Genomic DNA, 21,319 nt, shown 5'->3' with positions numbered 1-21,319 from the left:
TCAAAAATCTTTTTTTTAAATAAAAAAAAAAAGCACAGAATTCGGCACAAATAAACACTGGAAACAGGAAATTCAACCAATAGGAAGTACACATGATTTTGATGCGTGTGGAGCTTGGTTTTATGATCAAAGCCAAGCATCATGAGCAGCTGTTGTGCCCAGAGTGGATAATATGGTTTAAAGTTGGCGGGAGGTCTCAAGCCCCTGCCCCGGGCGCGAGGGGGCGTTCTGTCCCTGTCTCTGCTGTCGGAGGTGGAAACCAGCGAAGGCAGCAGCATCTCAGTGCAGACAGAGAGGAAAGTTTGCAGCTGAAGTGAGTGAAAGCGCTGGTAATGAAGTAACTGTTGCACAAAACAGCAACAAAATGAAAACTTCACGTTTACTCCTGTTTACGGTCACTGCACTGTTATGTTGGCATTGCAACTGCGGTCAGCAGAGAGGTAAGTGAAAGGTGACAGCTGAATTAGTGAACCGTTATTGCTGAGCACTTCTTCAGCAGCTGCATAATCAAACTTTTCAAATTTGTAGCTGTCCCAACTTCAGAAATGTTGGAGTGCTATATGTTATATTACAGGCACGGAAACCTTATGGTTTACGTGTAATTAATTATTTTTGGAGTTGAACTTTGTGGATAATACATACTTAGTCACAACTTTGAAGGTACTTGAAAAAGTCCACAGTAACAATGGAACTGTAGTCATTCACTGTCTGTGTAACATGGTGATATTCGAGTTGGAACTTGAATATAACAGAAGTTGAGTTTTAATACGGTGTTTATTGCAATTAAAATAATATACATTGTGGGGATATTTAAGATAAAGCTTTTCTAAACAAATTGTGTCGTGCGTTTACCAATCTGTTCTGGCTCTGATAAAACATATGAGAATTATGTAGTTTGTTTATGTAATCATCACTGAATTCGGCGATACCGACTTTCCCTTGTAAAAGTTTGCGGCTTGCTGTTCCCCACTCCCTTTTGATCTCGGGAGGGAAATACTAACGTTACAATACTTCATTGGCTGCCAATTTGTAGGAAAATGCGGCGCTCAAAATCTATAGTGAATCCTGTAGTTTAACAAAATGCGAACGAACTGGACGCAATACATTGTGATGTTCTGAACAATTGAAAGTTTCATATATGTTGGCTATTTCATGTTTTTATTATGGGAGAACTTACAGAATGTTGCAAATCAATGGAGATTTACATGGAACAGAATTACAAGCAAACCTATAGAAGAACAAAAGTATTCATACTGAATTTATGAACAATGTTGATAGTTCTTGCAATTAATGGAAAACGTAGTTAAAGCGACAGATCACATGCATACTGTAGCATGTAAGTTATTCTAAAGTTTGGTATGATTTACTTTTGTGGTCAGGAGAAACTTTTGGAGAGACTAAATTGGGCGGATTTAGTAGAGAAAACACTATATTTGAAGGTTACAATGTTTGTTACATCTTTCCTTAGGGAAGTTTTGTTTTAGCATGTATGGTCAAGAAGTAATTGTTACTGGGCTAGTAATCCAGAAAATGTGACTTCAAATTCTACCAGGGCAGTTTGAGAACTTCAATTTAACAAAAATGTTGGGATTCGTAACCAGGACCATGAAGTTGTTGGATTGTTGGCAAATCCCAACTAGTTCATTCATGTCCTTTTTTAGGGAATGAAACCTGGCATCCAGTATGACCTATATGTGACTCCAGTCCCAGATTAATCTGATTAACTCTGAACTGTCCTCTGAAGTGTGTCAAACCACTACAAAGAATCCACGTGGGCTGCAATGGTTCAAGAACCTTCTCCGTACAAATGCTGGCCTTGCCATTATGTCGACATCCTGAGAACAAATTAAAAAAAAAGAATTTTGACCACAGTCTGCACTGTTTTTCTTTGCAAGAATTTGCAACATACTAATGGTTTCAGATTGTATATGCATTTTGCATCAAGTATTTCTAATTACTGTTAAGTTCAACCATAAATGCACAGTTGAACTAAAGATGGCCTAAAATCAAACTGATGTTTACAGATGAATGTATCAATGTCTTAAATATCATAAGTTAACATTACTATATAAAATATACATATAGTCCTCTTGTTTCCTCCCTGTATATGTTAATTATCAATGTATATTAAACATATTTAATTACTATCTTAAATATAGTGTCATGCAGACCCCCCCCCAAAACCTGCCAAGAATGAGGCACATTAATTTTGTCACGTGAACATTGATTTGAAAACTGTTGCTGAAGTGAAGAAAGGACTTGTTTAAAAAAAAATCACCAAGCCCTTGGCTGGAAATACATTTGCATATTAACAGACAGCACTTGTGGAGACAAAGGGGTTACTTCCCTTATCCAATTTAACCCATAATGGACTTTCAGCACCAGACATTGAAGGTGAGGGAGCTCAAATTTCAGGATGACTGCTGGGATGGCCGAATCCGCAAGCAGATGTGGTCAGACCAGCTAGTCATGTGACTAGCCTGCTTGGCAACCTGATTTTTCCGAATTGTACAAAGAGTTTTGAACAGAGAGACTGCAGTATGATCCTGGAGTGAAGAAGACTCTCTTGTCTGGCTCTCCCTCTTGTCATGCAGGTCGCCACCTGCCAAGAATGAGGCACATTAATTTCACCACATGGACATTAAATTTCAAATTGTTGCTGGGAAGAAGAGAAGGCCTGTGACCAGGGGTTGCCAGGCCCCTGGCTGGAAAGACATTTTCGCATATTAACAGACAGTGCTTGTAGACAAAGGAGCTATTCCCTGCTCCAATTCAATCCACAAACAGACATAGTCAGATCAGTTAGTCACATGACTAACTGGCTGTTGCAGAGTTTTGAACTGAGAGCTGGCAGAAAGCGGTTTGCTCCTGGATTGCAAAGACCTCTCCTGGCTGTCTCGCCACAGCCTCTTCTGTCTGCTCCCATCTCTTTCTCACGGAACTCCAAAACCCACTGAAGGCACATGAACCCCAAGAGAGAAAAGTCTCCAACAGTGAACAAGGTTTAAGAAGAATACTGGGCCCAAATGAAAAGCAATATCTACCTACAATCAAGGACACTACAGTGAGCTCAAAAAACCGTAACACAAAAAACCTCCTCAGATATTGCCTCAAACTTTTCCACTTTATTTCTTCTGTTTTCTTTCTGTTTCTATCTGCATGTGTGTATCGCATATGCATGCTAGCATGGGTGCCTTGTGTAGCTGTAGACGTTAACCGAATTAGAGTTTAAGTGTAATAAATTCCAACCTTTCTTCTTTAAACCTAAGAAAACCAGTTTGTGCTGGTTTCTTTGCCTTATAATTGGAAAGCGGTAAACAAGGATGCACCAAGGGGGAGCTAAAAACATGGTATGTTTAAAATTAAACTCTGTTACGGTAAGACCGGGTGAAGGCTGAGAGGAACCTTAGACCCCTTTCTCACCGGGTCATAACATATAGTAAAATAGAGTTGAAAGAAAATGATTTTTGTATTAATAATTTGACATTTTTGCAGTTTGGCTGAGGACATTTTTATAGTATATGGCCAACCTCGCAATGGAAATGACCTCATATATGCACATACACAACATGTGTGTATACAGATGCAATTATTTAAATTTTGTATGTTAAATTGGTAACTTCCAGAAATTTGGCCAGTAAGCAAATATTTTAAGCCCTATGAGATTTAGAAGTGTGAGACTCTGTGCCTGCATCTGTATCTCTGAACAGGAATCCAAGAAAAGTGTTTGAGTTTTGAGAGACAAGGAGCGATTGCAGGAATCTGTGCAAATACACATGCCTGTTGTGCATATGGCGTTAGTGGAACTGAAATGAAGTTATACTAAAGTTCATAACACCAATGCATGGTACTTTTGATTTGAGTCAAAAGTAGTAGTCTAAAAAGTGCATCAATGTAAGACCCTCTGTGCAACTTATCAGACAGGTCATTGATCTGACTTTTAAGTTCACTGAAGCCTGGGGCTGAGTTTTACCCTCGACGGACAGGAGCCGCCCACCGACTGAAAAGTCGGTGGCGACCCTGCCTCTGCCTGGCCGGGGGATCCGGACCGCATTTTGCAGTCCCCAGCCTTTTAATTGGTCTGAGATGGGACTTCCACCTCATTGAGGCAGGAAGTCCCGCCTAATGGAGATGTTGGCCAATCAGCGGTCAGCAGCTCTTAGTCCTAGCAGCGCCACCAGGAGTGGTGGCCACTGTTGGGTCTGCAACTCAGCTTCGAGAACAAGAAGGACGATCCTGGAAAAAGTAAGTTTTTTTTTTTTGGTGCCTCGCAGGGGGTGATCGGTTGGGCCCTTGGCGAGGCAAGGGTGGTCAATTGGGGGAGCGTGTTGGGGCGGTTGGGGCATTGGAGGTGGCCCTTCGTCAGGCAGAGGATGCCTGATCATGAGGGCTTCCCTCCAGGCCATCAGAAAGCCACCTGCCTTTGTCAGGCAGCTTTTGTCAGGCTGGGGCCAAAGGTAAGATCTCCGTGGCAGCCACTTGAGGGCCTTGATTGGCCTGGGCCAGGCGAGCCAGTTATCACTGCCACTGCCTTGCGTAAAATGTGCCCCCCCACCCACCCCGCCTCTAACCAGCTCTTTGGGGGTGCCTAAAATTCCGGCCCAGGGTTCGTGAAGCTGAATTTAAGTAACAAGTTTCGCAGGATAATGGCAGATGGGGACTGACATTCGGCCCATCTTAATTCATCCATTCAGAGAGATCCTAACATTCTCCATTATAATATCTCGTTTCAAAAATCAATAGAGAACTTTTGACCCCACTATTCATGAGCTGAAAGTTTATTCCACACTTTGATCACTTTGTGTGAAAAAAAATCCTAAAACTACCTTTTTATTAGTTCAAAGTCGTGCATGCTAGCTGTACCCCGCAGTTCTATTTAGAAGAGTTATTTTGTGTTAACTTTTTCATAATTTTTAACAGTCTTGTATATACAAGATCACCTCGTGGATGTATTTATAAGTTGAAAAGCCCATGTTTTTGCTGTCTTTCCTCATGGTGCAATAATTGTGACAGACTAGGCTGTGCGTTCAATCCCATCATGGCAAGTTATGAAATTGAATTCAACAAATCATTTTAAACCCATTTTAGATGTATATTGATCTGTGAATGACACTATGATTTGGAAGTCAGGTCAATGATTTGAGTTCAGAGTATCCTGAAGTCAGGAGATATAAGACTGGTCTGAAAGGATTTTACACTGGGTGTAGTAGAACTCCCTATAATTTTAGAATGTGTTAATTGGACCTTCTGGGAAGTTTTCAAACTTATTTTTTAATAGTGAGAGAGTGCATACTCTTGCTCCTTATCTGACAGCATTAAAGGCTAGCGTTCTGGAAGAGCTCTGCACATATGCATGGAAACACAAATATGCAAAATTTCTTTGTCGATGTGTTCAATGCAACACACAGCAACATACCCCTTTCATTATAATTTGTGTCTGTTGACTGCATTATCCCATACAATGCCAATCCTAATGGCAACTTTTGTGCAATGGAGTCGGAGAAAGGTAACAAAAATAAAATAAGCCTGTTCAAGTGGCATAGGAGGCTAGAACTTCACTGTACAAGCTTACAGGAGAGGAATAAAGAAAATTGTCCATTTAAGTTAATAAAAACAGAAAATGCTGGAAATGCTTAGCAGGTCTGGCATCATTTGTGGAGAGAGAATCGTTAATGTTTCAGGTCGATGACCTTTCATTGGAACTCATTTAAGGATTGTGTTTGTGAAGTATTTCAGGTTTTTCCCCTTTAATAAATGACAGGGCAAAAGAGCTGGTAACACAGTTAGGGATTATTTCAAAGTAATTGGTGAAATGTAGTTGTAATGTCGACATATAGGTGGCTTAAGGTACGGTTATTAAAACAAACAATTTTAAGCTTGTGTTGAACAAATAAATTCATTCTCCTTGTAGCATTTGGAGATTGCACACTTAGGTGATTTAACTTTTCACCATTTTTGCAGGACAAGTTGTTCTGCATTAGCTTTGGTTTTGATCAAAATGCCTATCAGGTATTTTTAGTATTCTAGTATATATTTATACTTTTCTGTTCGCATTAATTTTGATTAGTACTGATAGGATTGCAAGTAGGTGCTCAATGTAGGTTTAAAAGGATTGCTCTTCAGCCCAGTGAATATTTCTGTTATTCCAACAAAGAGCAGGCAAAAGGCCATCAGAATTAAAGATCCTTTAGGTCTCTGACAAGGTAAGGGAAAACTTGCCTTTAGTAGTCACTTCAACATGTTGCTGGGCCCCCTCAGACCCTCTGATTTGAGGGAATCCTGTTGTAGTTCCCTGTGCCAGATTCATGAGGCCACTGGAAGTGGGCACCCTTTGGTCATTATGAGACGAAAATGGGGTTGGAGGGCCAAGAACATTCTTTGTTACCCATGCTGAAAATCTGGACTGCATCTATTATAGGTGCAAGCTCCCCTCATTTAGGTAAGGATTCTAGGACTACAACAAGGGGACAAAGACTTGATGTTACAGACCTCTGTCCTCTTAAACTTTTCTCATGCTTGGGAAATGAGGATTTACCAGGCACTGCAGAGAGTAAAATTGGGAACATAATTATAACTATAAACTTATTTTGTGCAGCATTATCTGTAAATGGTGCACTTTCTGGGAATGCAGATTAATACAGCAACAGGAGATGTCCTGTGAGTGCAGCCATATTTGGGATTGCTGAGGCCATGTGGTGAAAATGCCATGTTTTTGTGTTCTAGAAATGCTAGTCAGAGCCTGATCACAGAATCACTGAGCAAGCTTCCACAGGATAATGTCTCTGACTGAGGGACATGTGACTTAAACTTACCGTTCAGAGGAACCTAATGAACATTGAGACACACAGCACTGGTGAAGATGGTCAAGTGACTTTGGCAATGGAAGGCCAAGCTATCGCTGCAAAAATGTTCAACTTTGTTATTGCCGTTTCAGGATTCAGGCCTAATAGCATTTTTATGAGGCCCCTGATGTGCTGAAGCTTTCAGATTTAATAAAAATACCTCCATTCAGAAAGCAATTGATGGCTGTGGGATTGATTACCTTTCTCTCCTTTTTCTTTTTGGGACTTTGGGAAGGGCTCCTATGGAATCTATGCCAGCTTTCAGTAATGGGCTGAACTCCTGGCCCAGGCTGAGATGTGTCCCTATAATCTGTTCTAAGGGGTGGGGGCAGAAGACACGCCCGCTGATCGAGATTTGTAAGTGGATTATCAATGGGGCAGAAACCTGATGGATCCTGGTTCAAACCAAGCTACTGGCTTCCAGTGGATGATGCACCTCAGTTTCACCCTTTCTACTCAATGAATTTTTAGGCCATTGGAGTATTGCAAGAGTAAAACATTTGACCCCCTTCATAATTTTGAGTAATGTGTTCTTTCATTGTGCTCTTTAGGAAGGTAGGCAGCAATACTGGGAATAGTCAGACATTATATCAGCATTAGAGCAAAAGAAACTTAGAGAATGAAATAGAGGGATGAATTTTGGGTCTGGGCCGCAGGTCCCAACGTTGGTACTGGTAAAGAGTGCTGCTTCTGCTTGGGATTGGCCGGCCACAAGAGATCTTCCAGTGGCTGGCCAATTAAATGTGGGATGGGGGCGGTGGAGATGGTGTCATATTTAAAGAGCTGCCAGCACTACATGTAATGGGGACTGCCTGGAAACCTGACAAGTTTAAGGAAACCTGCAGCCAGAATGGCAGAAGGAAGACCTCACAATGCCTCCCTGCAGGTCCCCCTCCAGGCTGCAAGGGTAAGGCGGGAGGTCTTCTTTCCCAGGGACGCGAGGAGGAGACCAGCCGGCATGACTAAGCAAACTTGGATTGAGATCACAGAGAAGGTCAGCAGGCTGCTTCCACTCAAACCTGGATCTAGTGATGCAAGCATGTTAGTGTTCTTATTTGGTCTGCCAAGGTGAATACTCCATACTTTTCCCTTTGGGGCTTGCATGTGGTAAAGGGAGAGGGTGTGTTTGGTGGAGAAGGAATGACTGTCTCGTGAGTGGCATATGTTGTCAGAGGCATAGCTGCATCTTGGTGAGAGGCACCCATCTGTCATTGGTGCCCCCCCCTCCCACCACAGGGTCCCTCGCGAGTGGCCACATGCAGGAGGCATTTGTGTGTCCCCGTCGTGGACCACTGGGCTCCAACCAGCATAGGCGTTGTGCTCGTCTATGTGGGGAGACTAAGTGTTCATCTTTGAACTTGCAGGAGTAGACAGCCCATAATTTATAGGAATGGGCCAAGACCAGGAGAGGTGTACCATACCTGTCCATCCTGACCCCCATGGAGGGGGAGGCCTTGGAACTGGCAGGGCAGTATGGCGGCTGCTCCATCACTGATGGTGAAACAGAAGTGTCAACCCAGGAGAGTGAGTGGTTGGGTGCATCTGGCACGCACAAGGCATAGTTCTCATATGTCCACCACTGGAAACCTGGACCTCAACAGTGGGGATAGTTGGAATGACATGATGAGAAACCCATAACCCGTCAATCTCTCCGTGTTCTCATGTAGGTCAGGCCGAACCGCAGAGTGCTGGAGAGACCAGGGCATAGTCAGCCACCTCTGAGGAGGAGGCGGGATCCTCAGAAGTTGCACTGTTGCATCATTCCCCCACATCCACCACCATCACCACAGATACATTGGTGGGTATCCATTAACGCTTTGATTCAGGGACACAATTTGTGAGCATAGCACAGATGCGTCCAACCAGCTGACAAAGGCTGTGGCAACTGAGGATATTGACAGTCGGAGGACTGTGGGAGGCCAGGGCATTGCTGAGCAACATGGAAAATGCTGCAGCTTGAGGTAAGGGAACATCTGGCAGAGCTTCCAGAGGTTGTGTGCACCCAAGCACAGATAGTGGAAGAGTCCATCCAGACTTTGAGTACTGCCATATGTGTGCTTGGCTTTCTCTAGCAAGAGATTGGCGACTCTCGGACAGCCAAATCCAGAATACTGCTCAGTGGATGCCAGAGATGTGTGCAGACCTGCATGCTATTGCCTTGTCCATGAACTCTATGAAACAGTGGCAAGGCAAGAGGGGGATGAGGCACCAGGTGCTTGTACTGCTCAGGTCAGCAGGAGGTGCAAGTGTGCCTTGCAAGGGAGGAGGAGAGGCTGCCTTCCACATCTAGGAGATCCTCTCGGCGCTGTTGGTGTAGACAGTAGCTCCTCAGCACCTCTGCCAGTGGCACTCGTGCCCCAAGTATCTATGCTGACAATGGAGGGTCCTGCACCTGTGCAGGAGCCACTCAGCATGCCGGGACCCACCAGTCTTCAGGCAGCCAGAGGACGACTGCCAAGGTCATCCCAAGCGACAGGACAGCAAGGTCAGAAGTCTGCTTCCACCTTCATTGCAAGATCAGAGGGAGCACCACATAGCACACACAAAATAATTTAAGAGCAGCACCAAGCTGCATTTGGCGTTCATGGGTGAATAGAGTATCAAAATGTTAAGTGTTGTATATCTTGTGCCTCTTAATAAAGGATTAATGTTACTCTTTCTACATCTCTTTCCAATTCTTGCTGCCCTTTACAATGTCAGTTATACCCTTGCTCCCTCAGGGGTCTGGTCACGAGGCACCATGCCAAGTGTGGTCAATGTTTCATCCTTGCCCCAGGGCGCTGGAATGGTAAATGATGATGGCGACAGCAGGGCTGCAGAATGGTGATGCTTTATTGGTATGGTTCCAGCTGGTAGTAAACGTTATATGAAATGCTTGTGTATTAGTGCCTCTCTGGAGCATATCTCATTGCGCCTTGCCTGTGCTCCCTCAGGACCCTTATCATTCATTGCCTGCTCAGTAGCCTTCTCCGTATCTTCATCGTTGGTGGAGGCCTCGCGATCCACGAGATTTTGATTGTTCAACGCCTCCCTTCTCTGCAGCGCCAGGTTGTGCAGAGCACAGCAGATCACCATGATGTGAGACCCTCGGTGGGGCGTACTGAAGGGTTCCACCAGATCGATCAAGGCACCTGAATTACATCTTCAACAGAACTATGGCCTGCTCAATGGTTGCTCGGGTTGCCCTGTGGCAGGTGCTGTCCTCTCCTCTGCATTCATAATATCACAAGAAATAGGAACAGGAGTAGGCCATTCAGTCCCTCGAGGCTGATCTGATTGTGATTTTAATTCCACTTTCCTGCCTGTCCCCCATAACCCTTGACTCCCTTATAGATCAAAAATCTGTCCAACTCAGCCTTGAATATATTCAATGACACAGCTTCCACTGCTCTCTGGGAAAGAGAATTCCAAAGATTAATGACCTGATGAAAGAAGAAATTCCTCCTCATCTCTATTTAAAAGGGAGACCCCTTATTTTGAAACTCTGGTCCCTAGTCCTAGATTCCCCCACGAGGGGAAAGATCTTCTCAGCATCTACCCTGTCAAGTGCCCTCAGAATCTTTTATGTTTCATTTCTTCTAAACTCCAATGAGTATAAGCCCAACCTGCTCAACCTTTCCTCAATAGACAACCCCTTCATCCCAGGAATCAACCTCGTGAACCTTCTGCGAACTGTTTCCAATGTAAATATATCCCTCCTTAAGTAAGAATACCAAAACTATATGCAGTGCTCTAGGTGCGGTCTCACCAATGCCCTGTACAATTGGAGGAAGACTTCCCTCCTTTTATGCTTCATCCCCCTTGCAATAAAGGCCAAAATTCAGTTTGCATTCTTCATTACTTGTTGTACCTGCATGTTCATGGTTTGTGACTCATGTACGAGGACACCCATATCCCTCTGTACTGCAGAATTCTGTAGTCCCAATCCATGTAAATACTATTCTACTTTTCTATTCTTCCTGCCAAAGTGGACAACCTCACATTTTCCCACATTATACTCCATCTGTGTGGGTTCCTCACATGTGTAAGTAGCCATGTCCTCAGTGGGTAGCCCGTGTCTCCTAGTATCCATCCCTCAAGGTGGGGGTGTTGCGGGGGTGGGGAGGGGGTGCGGAAAAGCTGTGGCATCTGGGACTGCCTTAGTATGTCAGTTTTGTGGCTACTTCCTGGAAACCTTGCACACATCTGAAGGATCCTCTGCGGTGGTCATAGACCAGTTTCACATTAGATGAGTGGAAGCCCTTCTTGTTGAAGGTTACTGGCTCACTTGTGGGAATCTTGATGGCCACATGCATGCAGTTGATCAGACCTTGTAGCTGGGAGAATCCAGAAGTTGGCCGCGAATCCAATGGCTCTCTCAGCTTGACTGTCTGGATTGGTGCGGAAATGCACACAATAGCAGGCCTGCTTGAAAAGGGCATTGGTCATCACCATGATGCATGGATACGCTGCAGACTGTGAGATCCCACACATACCTTCAGTGGATCCATGGCAAGAGCCCAAGGCATAGAAGATCAATGCCATGGTGATCTTCAGCGCCACTGGCTTTGGGTTGCCGCCAATTCCCATGGGGCTGAGCTCCTGCAGCATGGCACACAGCTGAACAGTCTTCAGAGATGCTGCTGCCCGGACATTTGCAGGTAGTTGAACCTCGGATGGTCAACCATTTCATGAGGGTAGTCTCTTCTGTGCACAGGAGGCTGTTTGCATGCTTCCCTGCCCCCTTCTATGTCCTCAGCTCGAGGCTGACCCTCCTGTTGGCCCTGTTGCTGATCTCTTGCTGCCTGTGGCTGGACCTCCGTCCCCCTTTGTTGCTGCTGCTCCTCAATGGGGGCCCCGAAGTCTGGATGAATGAGGACCATGGCAGCTGGCCTTTCTGTGTGCAAGGTCTATTATGCAAATAACTTGCCTCCCCCCACTTCCCTCACATGTTTTTTTTCTGCTCATGTGCCACTGCCTTGATGGGACTCTGGCAGCACACCCTGCAGTGCTGACACCTTATCCCCCCCGCTGCTGTCTTTGTTTGCTAGTGCGCTTGCTGCTCCACCCTCCCTGACACACCACGATGGTTCTCTTGATGGCTGCCAGAGAGAGCCAGAACTGAGCGCCTACTTGCTTGTCGGCTCCTTTTACCAGGCAAGACACTGAAGCCCTGTGGTTCCCATGTGCCATTTGCAAAATTCAAGCCACGCCCCCCTTAAAATTCCTCTTAATTGGCCAGTTAATTACCTTAATTACCTTCCTGGCACATCCATGCATAATGTCCTTCTGACGTGTTGGCTGCCGTCCAGAAAATACGGAAACGACATGAAGGCATCAGACTTCTGGTCTGGTGTCTTCTGTCCCAATTTTACACCCTATTCCGCCCCCTGCCTCCTGGCACGTCCCCAAAGGACTTGGAAAATTCTGGTGAGAAGGTCCAAATTAGGAAATGGGTTTTGTTCATCTGTTGTCTGGAACATGGATTGTGTAGGGAATCTGACATCTTTACAGGCTGCATCATTAAATTATTATTTTATTGCACATTCGAATTTCATCAAAAATTCCAGTTCACCACAGCTGGTTTAACAAACGTTTTGACATCTAAGATAGTTTTTTAAAATTCAGTTTTGTGATGCGTGTGTTGCTGACAAGGTTGTTGTTTATTGCATGTCCCAAATTGCCCTTGAGAAGGTCGTGGTGGGCTGCCGCCTTGAACTGCCGCAATCTGTGTGGTGAAGGTGCTCGCTGATGCTGTTACGTCATGAGTTCCAGGATTTTGACCCAGCGACAATGGAAGAATGGTGATCTATTTCCAAGTCAGATGGTGTGTGAGTTGGAGGGAAACTTGCAGGTGGTGGTGTTCCCATGAGCCTGCTGTCCTTGTCCTTCCAGGTGGTGGAGGCTGCAGGTTTCGAAGGTGCTGTCAAAGGAGCCTTGGGAGTTGCTGCAGTGCATCGTGTAGATGGTACTCACTAAAGCCACTCTGTGCCAGTGGTGGAGGGAGTGAATGTTGAAGGTGGTGGATGGGGTGCCAATCAAGTGGGCTGCTTTGTCCTGGATGGTGTCGAGCTTCCTGCGTGTTGTTGGAGCTGTGCTCATCCAGGCAAGTGGAGAGCATTCCATACACTCCTGACTTGTGCTTTGTAGATGGTGGACAGGTATTGGGGAGTCAGGAGGTGAGTTACCCGCTGCAGAATTCCCTGCCTCTGACGTTCAGTTGATTAATTATATTGTAAAACAGGCCTTTGTATGACCTTACCTCATTTCTTAGTTTAACTGTTATTGACTCATTAAAAAAAAAAATTTAAATTGTTTTTTAAAGTGGATTAATGGCTCTGTTAAAATAGCATACCAAATTCATATAAAGTGCCCATATGCTAATACCACATCACATCATTTCCAGGCCTGTATCTGATCAAAACTGTATTATTTACTTCAAGTATGGTTCCACTGAAGAGGTTTAGGAAAACAATATTCACAGCCTCAGATTTTTTTTCATTTCAAAACTTGCGCATAAAATTTTGCATTTGAGTGCTTCTGCAAGGGTGCTTGAGAGTTAACAACACTTTTGTTACAGTTGTATTGAATACTATTTTTTAATTGTGATTATTTTTGAAACATATCTGCACTCACCTATGAGATGCCACAGTGCTGCTTCTCATATTAAGCACAGATCAGATCTGCATAAGGCAGATGCATAATAAAACTCATTTTTATTTATCCCGAAGAATGTACCTTAGCTTCAGCTTACTGCAGCAGTACAAATTGTTCATTCCCTACACCAGCTATCCTTGTATTTCTTGGAATGAGACTGGGCTGAATTATGAGCGGTTTTGCATAGTAAACTGACACCCACTGAGAACTAGATTGAAACCTCTAAACTCATTCACTTCAGACCCTTACAGTAAATGGGATTAAAGTCTTCTCCCTCTGTCAGTTGAAATCCATCACAGAAATGAAAGGAATATTGTTGCAACCCACTAGAGTCTCAAATCACCTCTACTGATTTATGCTTCTATAATTTTTAATCAGTCTTAACATCTGTCCAGTTCTGTGGTAGCACCCTTGCCTCTATATCAAAAGGTTGTGGGTTCAAGTCCATGACAGAATTTGAACATGCAATCTAGGCTGACTCTTAAATGCATTGTTGAGGATAGGTTGCCTTTTGAATGAGGTGCACAATGCTAAATGATCCTATTGGAAATTTTTGCAGAACAGCAGGGATATCTGCCATTGTTCTGGACTGCCTTCATCCCTCAACTAACAGCACAAAAACAAATTAGCTGGTCATTCATCTCATTGCTGTTTGTGTGATCTATGTATACATTGGCTGTTGTGCTTGCCTACAAAACAGCAATGACTATGGCTGGAATTGCATGCCCCCCAAACGAGCAGGCTAGTGGTGGGGGGAGCGCAGAATTGAGTGGGGTGGGGAACTGTTCCTGACCCCATTGCAAATTTACACGGGGTGGTGGCGGCGAGAAACTGACCACCCTCCCCAGGCCAATCAAGGCCCTGAAGTGACCAATTAACTGAAGGGCCTCTGCCCGCCACCACGGGTATTTTACCCTTGTCTTACAGGTGGCTGAGGCCTCAAAAGGTCCGCCTGATAAAACCAGGTGACCTTTTTGTGAGCTGGTGGGGGGCGGGTGGGGGGGGTGCCCTCCTGATCGGGCACACTATGTCCCATAGAGGGCTGCTCCCCCCAACCGATTTCACCTCCCTCCGCCTGCCTCGCTGGGGCCCGACTGATTGTCCCTGACAAGGCCCTAAAAACTTAACTTATTTACAGGGTTTTCCTTCATCTTCTTGCGATGGCGGGGTGTAGTCTCAGCAGTGGCCACCGCTCCCAGTGGTACTGCTGGGACTAAGAGCTGCTTTCCCATTGATGGCCCGGCAGTTCCAGTAGGAAGAACTTCCTGCCTCGAAGTAGAAGTCCCGCCCAAGATCAATTAAAGGTCAGGGGAGTGGAAAATCCCAGTCTGGCACCCCAGGCTCGGTGGAGGCGGACTCGCCAACAACTTTTCGGCAGGTAACAGGGCCTCCCGCCTGCCCAACGAAAAATTCTGGCCTATGCTTTAAAAGTGTGTGGCACTTGGGGCATTCAGAGGGCATGTAAAATGCAAGTCATTCTTTGTTGCATGAAGTTACATTACTTTTCTGCATCAATTTCTTAAATAGGAAGGCATATGTAAGTTGTTTTTATCTTTTTGCTTCTAAGCCAGATAAATGTTTTAGAATGAAGTGAAAAAGGAGACACTGATCTCCACCACTTAGAAGGAAAAGAGCAGCAGTATTATGGCAATATCATCTGCTCCCAGTTCCCATTCAAGTCCTGACTTGGATGTCTGTCACGGTTCCTTAGTCATCGCCAGGACAATATTGTTGAATTATGGAAGTGGTTCAAGGAGAAACTGAATCACTACCCCCTCAGACACAAGAGATGAGCAATAAGTCCAACCTTCTTGGCATCACCCAGATCCCAATCCCACTTTTTCAAAAAAAAATCTTCAAAACTAGAGAACACGAAAGTTGGTAAACTTAGTTTCTGACAGATTGCAAAACTGCACATGCAGTGGGCCCAGAAATGGCGCCGTTCCTGTCCATCACTTATGTTGTATGTTGGAGAAGTGGGCCACGCATATCACGTGGCGGGGGGAGGATGTGAGTCACCGCTTATGGCATTGGGTGACTCCGGCGCAGGTGCTGGCACCATATTCAAAACCTTGCATTCACTCCTGCCTAAGATTCACCGGCAGTTTGGTGCAGCTTGAAACCTCGTGTGAGTGGTTCCTGGAGACTCCAACACCCCAAGAAGGGCAGAAAGTTATGGCTGAAGCAAGACAACTCTACAGTGATGCCTTCCTGCAGATTCTCCTCCAGGCTGCAAGGGAAAGGCGGGAGGTTCTCTTCCTCTGCGATGGCAAGAGGAGGTCCTCCCGCCTGACCAAGCAAGCCAGGGTGGAGATCGCAGAGGAGGTCAGCAGCTGTTGGGTCACCCAATGTAATTGGGACCAGTGCAGGAAGAAAGTCAATGACCTCCTTCGTTCTGCCAAGGTGAGTGCTGCATACTGTTCGTCTTTTTGGGGGTTGCCTGTGACTACGCAGGTGAATGCATGACATGGGGAGGGTGACACTATTACGGCGATGGCAGAGGGTCGAGGTTAGGACCTCATCCTGACAGATGCATAGCTGCATTTCAGCCACAGGATACCCTCCTTCAGAGCTCACCCCCATTAACTCCTCTGACAGCATGTGTTAGCATGAGAGATATCAGGTCCTCCAGGAGGGGTCGAGGGGCTGACACTAGCAGGAATGTCACGTTGATTTTGCGCCAATCTCTACTATCTCCATTCTTCCTCTTGCAGGACAAAAGGGCCCACAATAGAAGGGAGACGGCCCGGACTGGCAGAGGAGTTTGAGATCTGCGTCCCCTCACCAACGCCGAGGAAGAGGTTTTGGAGCAGGCGTGCACCCTGGGCGGCCGTGCAATTTCAAACAGGGAGACTGGAGTCCTTGTGCAAGAGAGTGAGGACTGGCTTCCATCAACATACTAATTAATTATGACAAACCACATCATGCATGGTTGACATGATGACATCTGCGCTGCCTTAACCACACATGTTTGTGTTCTCTCATGCAACACAACGGGCACAGGAGACTGCAGCCACAGGAGGACAGTTGTTCACCTCTGAGGAGGAGAACCTGTCTGAGGATGCACAGTCCCATGACTCTCCTGCCACCTTCCACCAGCGCAGATACTTTCATCTTGGTGGGTAACCACTTGACTTTAGAATCGGGGTCACAAACTGGTTGACAGTACCATACGCACGCACGAGCAGCTGGCTGAGCCAGCCGAGGATGGTGGGTGGCCAGGCCCATGCTGAGCCTCAGGCTGATGATGAACCTCTGGTGTCGACAGCACAGGGCATGCTGGAGTTGCAGAGAGAAGTAAGGCAACATCTGGCGGAGATCTCAGGAGCCATGCACAGCCATGAGGGGACGATGGAGGAGTCCATCCATGCCATGAATGCTGCTATGTCTCAGCCGTGTGAGCACCTGGCTTCCTCCATTGAGAGGTTGGAGACCCTCCTGCAGAGCCGTATCCCACAGATGTGCACAGACCTGCACACCATCACCTTTGCCATGAGCTTGACACAGTCGTGGCAAGGCAAGAAACTTCTCCTGCTCCTCATCCTTCTCTGGTCAGCAGGGAGGTTCAAGTGAACCTTCAAAGGGAGGAGGAGAGGCTGACCTCCACAGCTGGGAGCCCCCTCAGTGAGCCCAGCGCTAGTAGCCATGACACCTGAGGAGAGTCCTGCAGCTTTGCAGGAAACTGTCGGGCAGCCGGGGCCCTCCTGGCCTCAGACAACCAGAGGACAGCTGCCAAAGTCATCACAGGCCAAAAGGCAGCCTGATCAGTAGCCTGCCTCCAGCCCAGCTGCTTATGCAGGGGTCACAACAAATAGGAGCACCCACAAACGTTTTTTTAAAAAAAACCTAGTCACACTTTGACACTCACTGGTGTAGATAATATGTAATGCCATCATCAATTAAAAGTTCTTTTGTGCAAATCATCACCATCATTTTCTGAATGCCATTCTCCACTATGCCTTAATTGTAAGTTGCTGACTTCCCCTGAGTGCAATGCTACTGTGATCACAGCCCTCATTAACATAAGTTCTCCCATGGGCACTAGCACACATTGTAACTGGTCGCAGGTCAGGAACACAACTGGAAAGGAGGCAACAGAATTCATGCCTGAATGTGAGTCTTTATTACATTCTCAGTGAGTGGACATCAGGGTGGCTGGAAACGGGTAATTATGAGGTTGTCTCTTGCCTGTTTTGTGCATCGCTCAACCTGTTTGGCCTCTAGTGATGTATCTTCATTATCCAGTGCTGCTTTCCCCTCTCTGTCCTCTGCGTCCTCCTCGTCGCTGGATGTGTGTCGCTCAGGCATCTCATTGTCATGTAAGGCCTCTCCCCTTTGCAGTACTAGATTGTGCAGAGCACAGCAGATCACCACAATATGCAAGACTCTCGCTGGAGCATATTGCAGGGCTCCACTGGATTGATCAAGACAGCAGAACCTCATCTTCAGTAGCCCAATGGCCTGCTCGATGGTCGCTCGGATGGAGCCCAAGCAATTATTGTACCTCTCCGTTGCTGCATTGCGAGGATTCCTGACAAGCGTAAGAAGCCAAGTCTTCAATGGATACTCCTTGTCCCCGACAATCCATCCCTGAAGGTGAGCTGGGGGCCTGAAAAGCTGTGGCACCTGGGACTGTTAAAGTATGTAGGTGTTGTAGCTGCTTCCCAGGAAATGGGCATGTATCTGCAGGAAACGCGTTTGGTGGTTGTGGACCAGTTGAACATTGAATGGAAGCCCTTCCTGTTGATGAAAGCGGCTGGCTGCTCTATGAGAGCCTTGATGCCCACATGCATGCAATCTGTCACACTTTGCACCTGTGGGAATCTAGCGATGGCCCTCTTTGCTGACTGTGAGGGTCGGTCTGGTACCGCATGTAGTTGCAGCCCTTCTTGAACAACGCCTTGATGCATTAGTGGGCTGCTGCCTGGGAGACCCCACAAATGTCCCTGGTAGATCCCTGGAAAGAGCCGGATGCATAAAAGTTGAGTGCCACTGTGATCTTCAAGGCCACTGGCATAAGGTGATCCCCAAATTTCCATGGGTTGCAACTTGTCCTGCAGCAGGGCACTTAAGTCTGTGATGGTCTCCCTGGAGTACTGTAATCTTCACTGATAGTGGCGCTCCGACATTTGGAGGTAACTGATCTGGGTCTGGTACACTCTCTGGCGTACTTAGGCCCTTCTTGGCCTGGCTGGCTGCTGTTGCTGTCATCGTGGCGCTTCACAGGCAGGCACGGCAGCCTCTTGGCAGTCCCTCCATCAGAGGCGCTGCATCATGCCACAGGGGTCCAGAAATACAGGGTGTATGAGGCCCATGTCAGGTAACCTGTGTGCCTGCAGATCGCTGTCGGTGTGAGAGGACCCTAGCTTGGCAGCTGGGATTTTCACAAATCTCTTGGCGGAGTCCCTGATGGACCTCAGAGGCCAACCACACTGATGGCCCACCCTGTGTTCCAGCAGAGTGACTGAACAACCACGTCACATGGCACCTGCCCACACACATTATGTCCTTGCAGAGACCCGAAGACCCCAACTTCCTCTTGCAGAGTCCACAGCAATACAGTCCGACAATGGCCTCCAAAGCCCACTCCCCCCTTCTCCTATGCAGCAAAACTCAGGACTGCTTCCCCGTCGCAGCAGTATGGCCTTTCGCCACAGTGACACCAGATTTTAACGATTGTGAACCCAAAGCCACATGATTGCCACCCGCTATTCACAAAATGTCATTAAATTTAAATGTATTTCCATATAATTAATTACAAAGAGCATTTCAGCAATTTAAAGTAGGTCCTCATCGTGTCGGGGTGTCAGTGCCGCCACTGACAAAATCTGGAACTGACATTACAACATTAGATTTACAGGCAGACTGCAGCAGTGAAATTCTCCGTCCCCCACGCCATCATACCCACCTTAAAGACCTGCATTAAATTCTGCCCACAATGTGCTAAATGCCAACTAAAAACTCTTTTGGTGGTCGCAGACCACTTGAACATTGAATGGAAGCCCTTCCTGTTGATGAAGGCGGCTGGCTGCTCTGTGAGAGGCAGTGAGGGGACGTAGTGAGAGGAGACATCTGCCTGAGTGAGACATTGCTCAAGTGAAGTTGGAAATTTGGTGCATGTAGTGAGTTCTGGTAAGTTTTTGTCCAGTTTCAATTTTAGATGAAGAGTCAGGCTTTAAATCTCCTGGTTAGTTAAATAGTCTTGTTAAACAGGAAGAAGCCAGCAGTGGTAGTTATCTATCAATCAGTTGAAAATAGTTAGGTTCAATAGGTGTTAATTATTGTAGCTTAAAGCTGAGCTAGTGAGTCATCAGAATCTCTATATAAAGCAGATCAGTTTCTTAGCCAAACGCAGTGAGGGGGATGCAGTGAGCGGATACATCTGCCTGAGTGAGACATTGCCAATGTGAAAGTGGAAATTTGGTGCACGTGGTAATTTGGTGTGGAGGAGGAGAAAGGGGCTCCTTTTCCTATCATTTTAAACCTCTAGCAGTTGGTTAGTCTTCTTCCTTTGACTCCTAGGTAGGTGTGTGCAACTTTCTATTACTTCAGCTGTGTGAATTATTAACTAATTGAAGAATTGAAATAAATAAAGTTGCAGAGCGATGGCAGGGCCAGTGGTGTGCTGCAACTGCAGCATATGGGAATCTGTGGAATGCACTGCAATCCCTGACAACCATGTCTGCAGTAAGTGTTTGCAGCATGCACAACTTCAGCTCAGAATTGCTGAGCTGGAGACTGAGTTGCAGACATTGTGGAGATCAGGGAGGGGGAGAGTTATCTGGACACTTTGTTCCAGGAGGCAGTCATAGCCCTTGGATTAGGGAGACCATTAGAGATGGCCAATGGTCAGGGACAGGAGAGTGTGACTGTGAGTGAGGCAGGTAGGGGGCATCAGCATGTAGTGATGGAGTAGCCTCAGCCCCTGAACTTGTCCAATAGGTATAACATCCTTGCTACCTGTGTGGATGAAGAGAAGGACTGCAAGGTAGATGAGTGGACCGACCATAGCACCATGTGAAAGATACCATTCCAGTGGGGGGGGGGAGTAAAGAGGAATGTGGTAGTTATAGGAGACCGTATAGTCAGGGGGATTGATACTGTTTTCTGCAGCCACGACCGGGAGCTCCAGTTTCCTTGCCAATCGCATAACAAGGGCTGTGGACAGGGCCTTAAATTAACAGGGGTGGCGGGGAGGGTTTGGGTAAAGGGAAATTTAGAAATCCAAAGAGAGAGGTCACGGTATCGGAGTGGGATAGTGATGTGGGTAAATGCCAACAGAATGGGACAGGAAGGAACAGAGAGTTGAACAAAAATTGTACATCGACAAATAAGGTCATTGCAGGGAATGAGGTAAAAAAATGAAATTAAAGTTCCTTTATCTCAATGCACGAAGCATCTGTAATAAGATAGATGAACTAATGGCATGAATAGAGATAAATGATCTCGATCTAATTGCCATTACCGAGACATGATTACAAGGAGATCAAGTTTGGGAAATGAATATTCCAGGGTAAGCAATATTTTGGAGAGACAGACAGAATGGCAAAGGAGGAGCAGTAGTCCTGATAGTAAAGGATGACATAAGGACATTAGTGGGGAGGAATCTGGCCTCAGAAGATCATGAAGTAACATCAGTTTGGGTGGAAGTTAGGAATGGCAGGAGTCAGAAAACACAGGTGGGAGTAGTTTACAGGCCCCCTAACAGTATTTATATTATTGGACAGAACATTAAATGAGAAATTATTGGAGCGTGTAAAAAAAAAAGTAATGTATTAATTGTGGGGGGCATTAATCTACATACAGACTGAGACAATCAAATTGGCAACAGTGGTCTAGAA

General features: G+C 46.0%; 1 protein-coding gene across 2 annotated transcripts in view; it reads left to right on the top strand.

The window, feature by feature from the left end:
* Nucleotides 1-296: 296 nt before the first annotated feature.
* lama2 (laminin, alpha 2) overlaps nucleotides 297-21,319 on the top strand; it is a 527,518-nt gene continuing 506,495 nt past the window's right edge. For both annotated transcript variants that reach the window (XM_068025161.1, XM_068025160.1), the window contains exon 1: nucleotides 297-440. In XM_068025161.1, coding sequence (XP_067881262.1) covers nucleotides 365-440 — 76 coding nt within the window. In that variant the 5' untranslated portion in view covers nucleotides 297-364. The remainder of the gene's footprint in view (nucleotides 441-21,319) is intronic.

This window comes from Heterodontus francisci, chromosome 3 (genome assembly GCF_036365525.1).
Source record: "Heterodontus francisci isolate sHetFra1 chromosome 3, sHetFra1.hap1, whole genome shotgun sequence".
In the NCBI taxonomy this organism is placed as follows: domain Eukaryota; kingdom Metazoa; phylum Chordata; class Chondrichthyes; order Heterodontiformes; family Heterodontidae; genus Heterodontus; species Heterodontus francisci.
The sequence above is the reverse complement of the archived record's forward strand: the minus strand, read 5'-3'. Positions and strand labels throughout refer to the sequence as shown.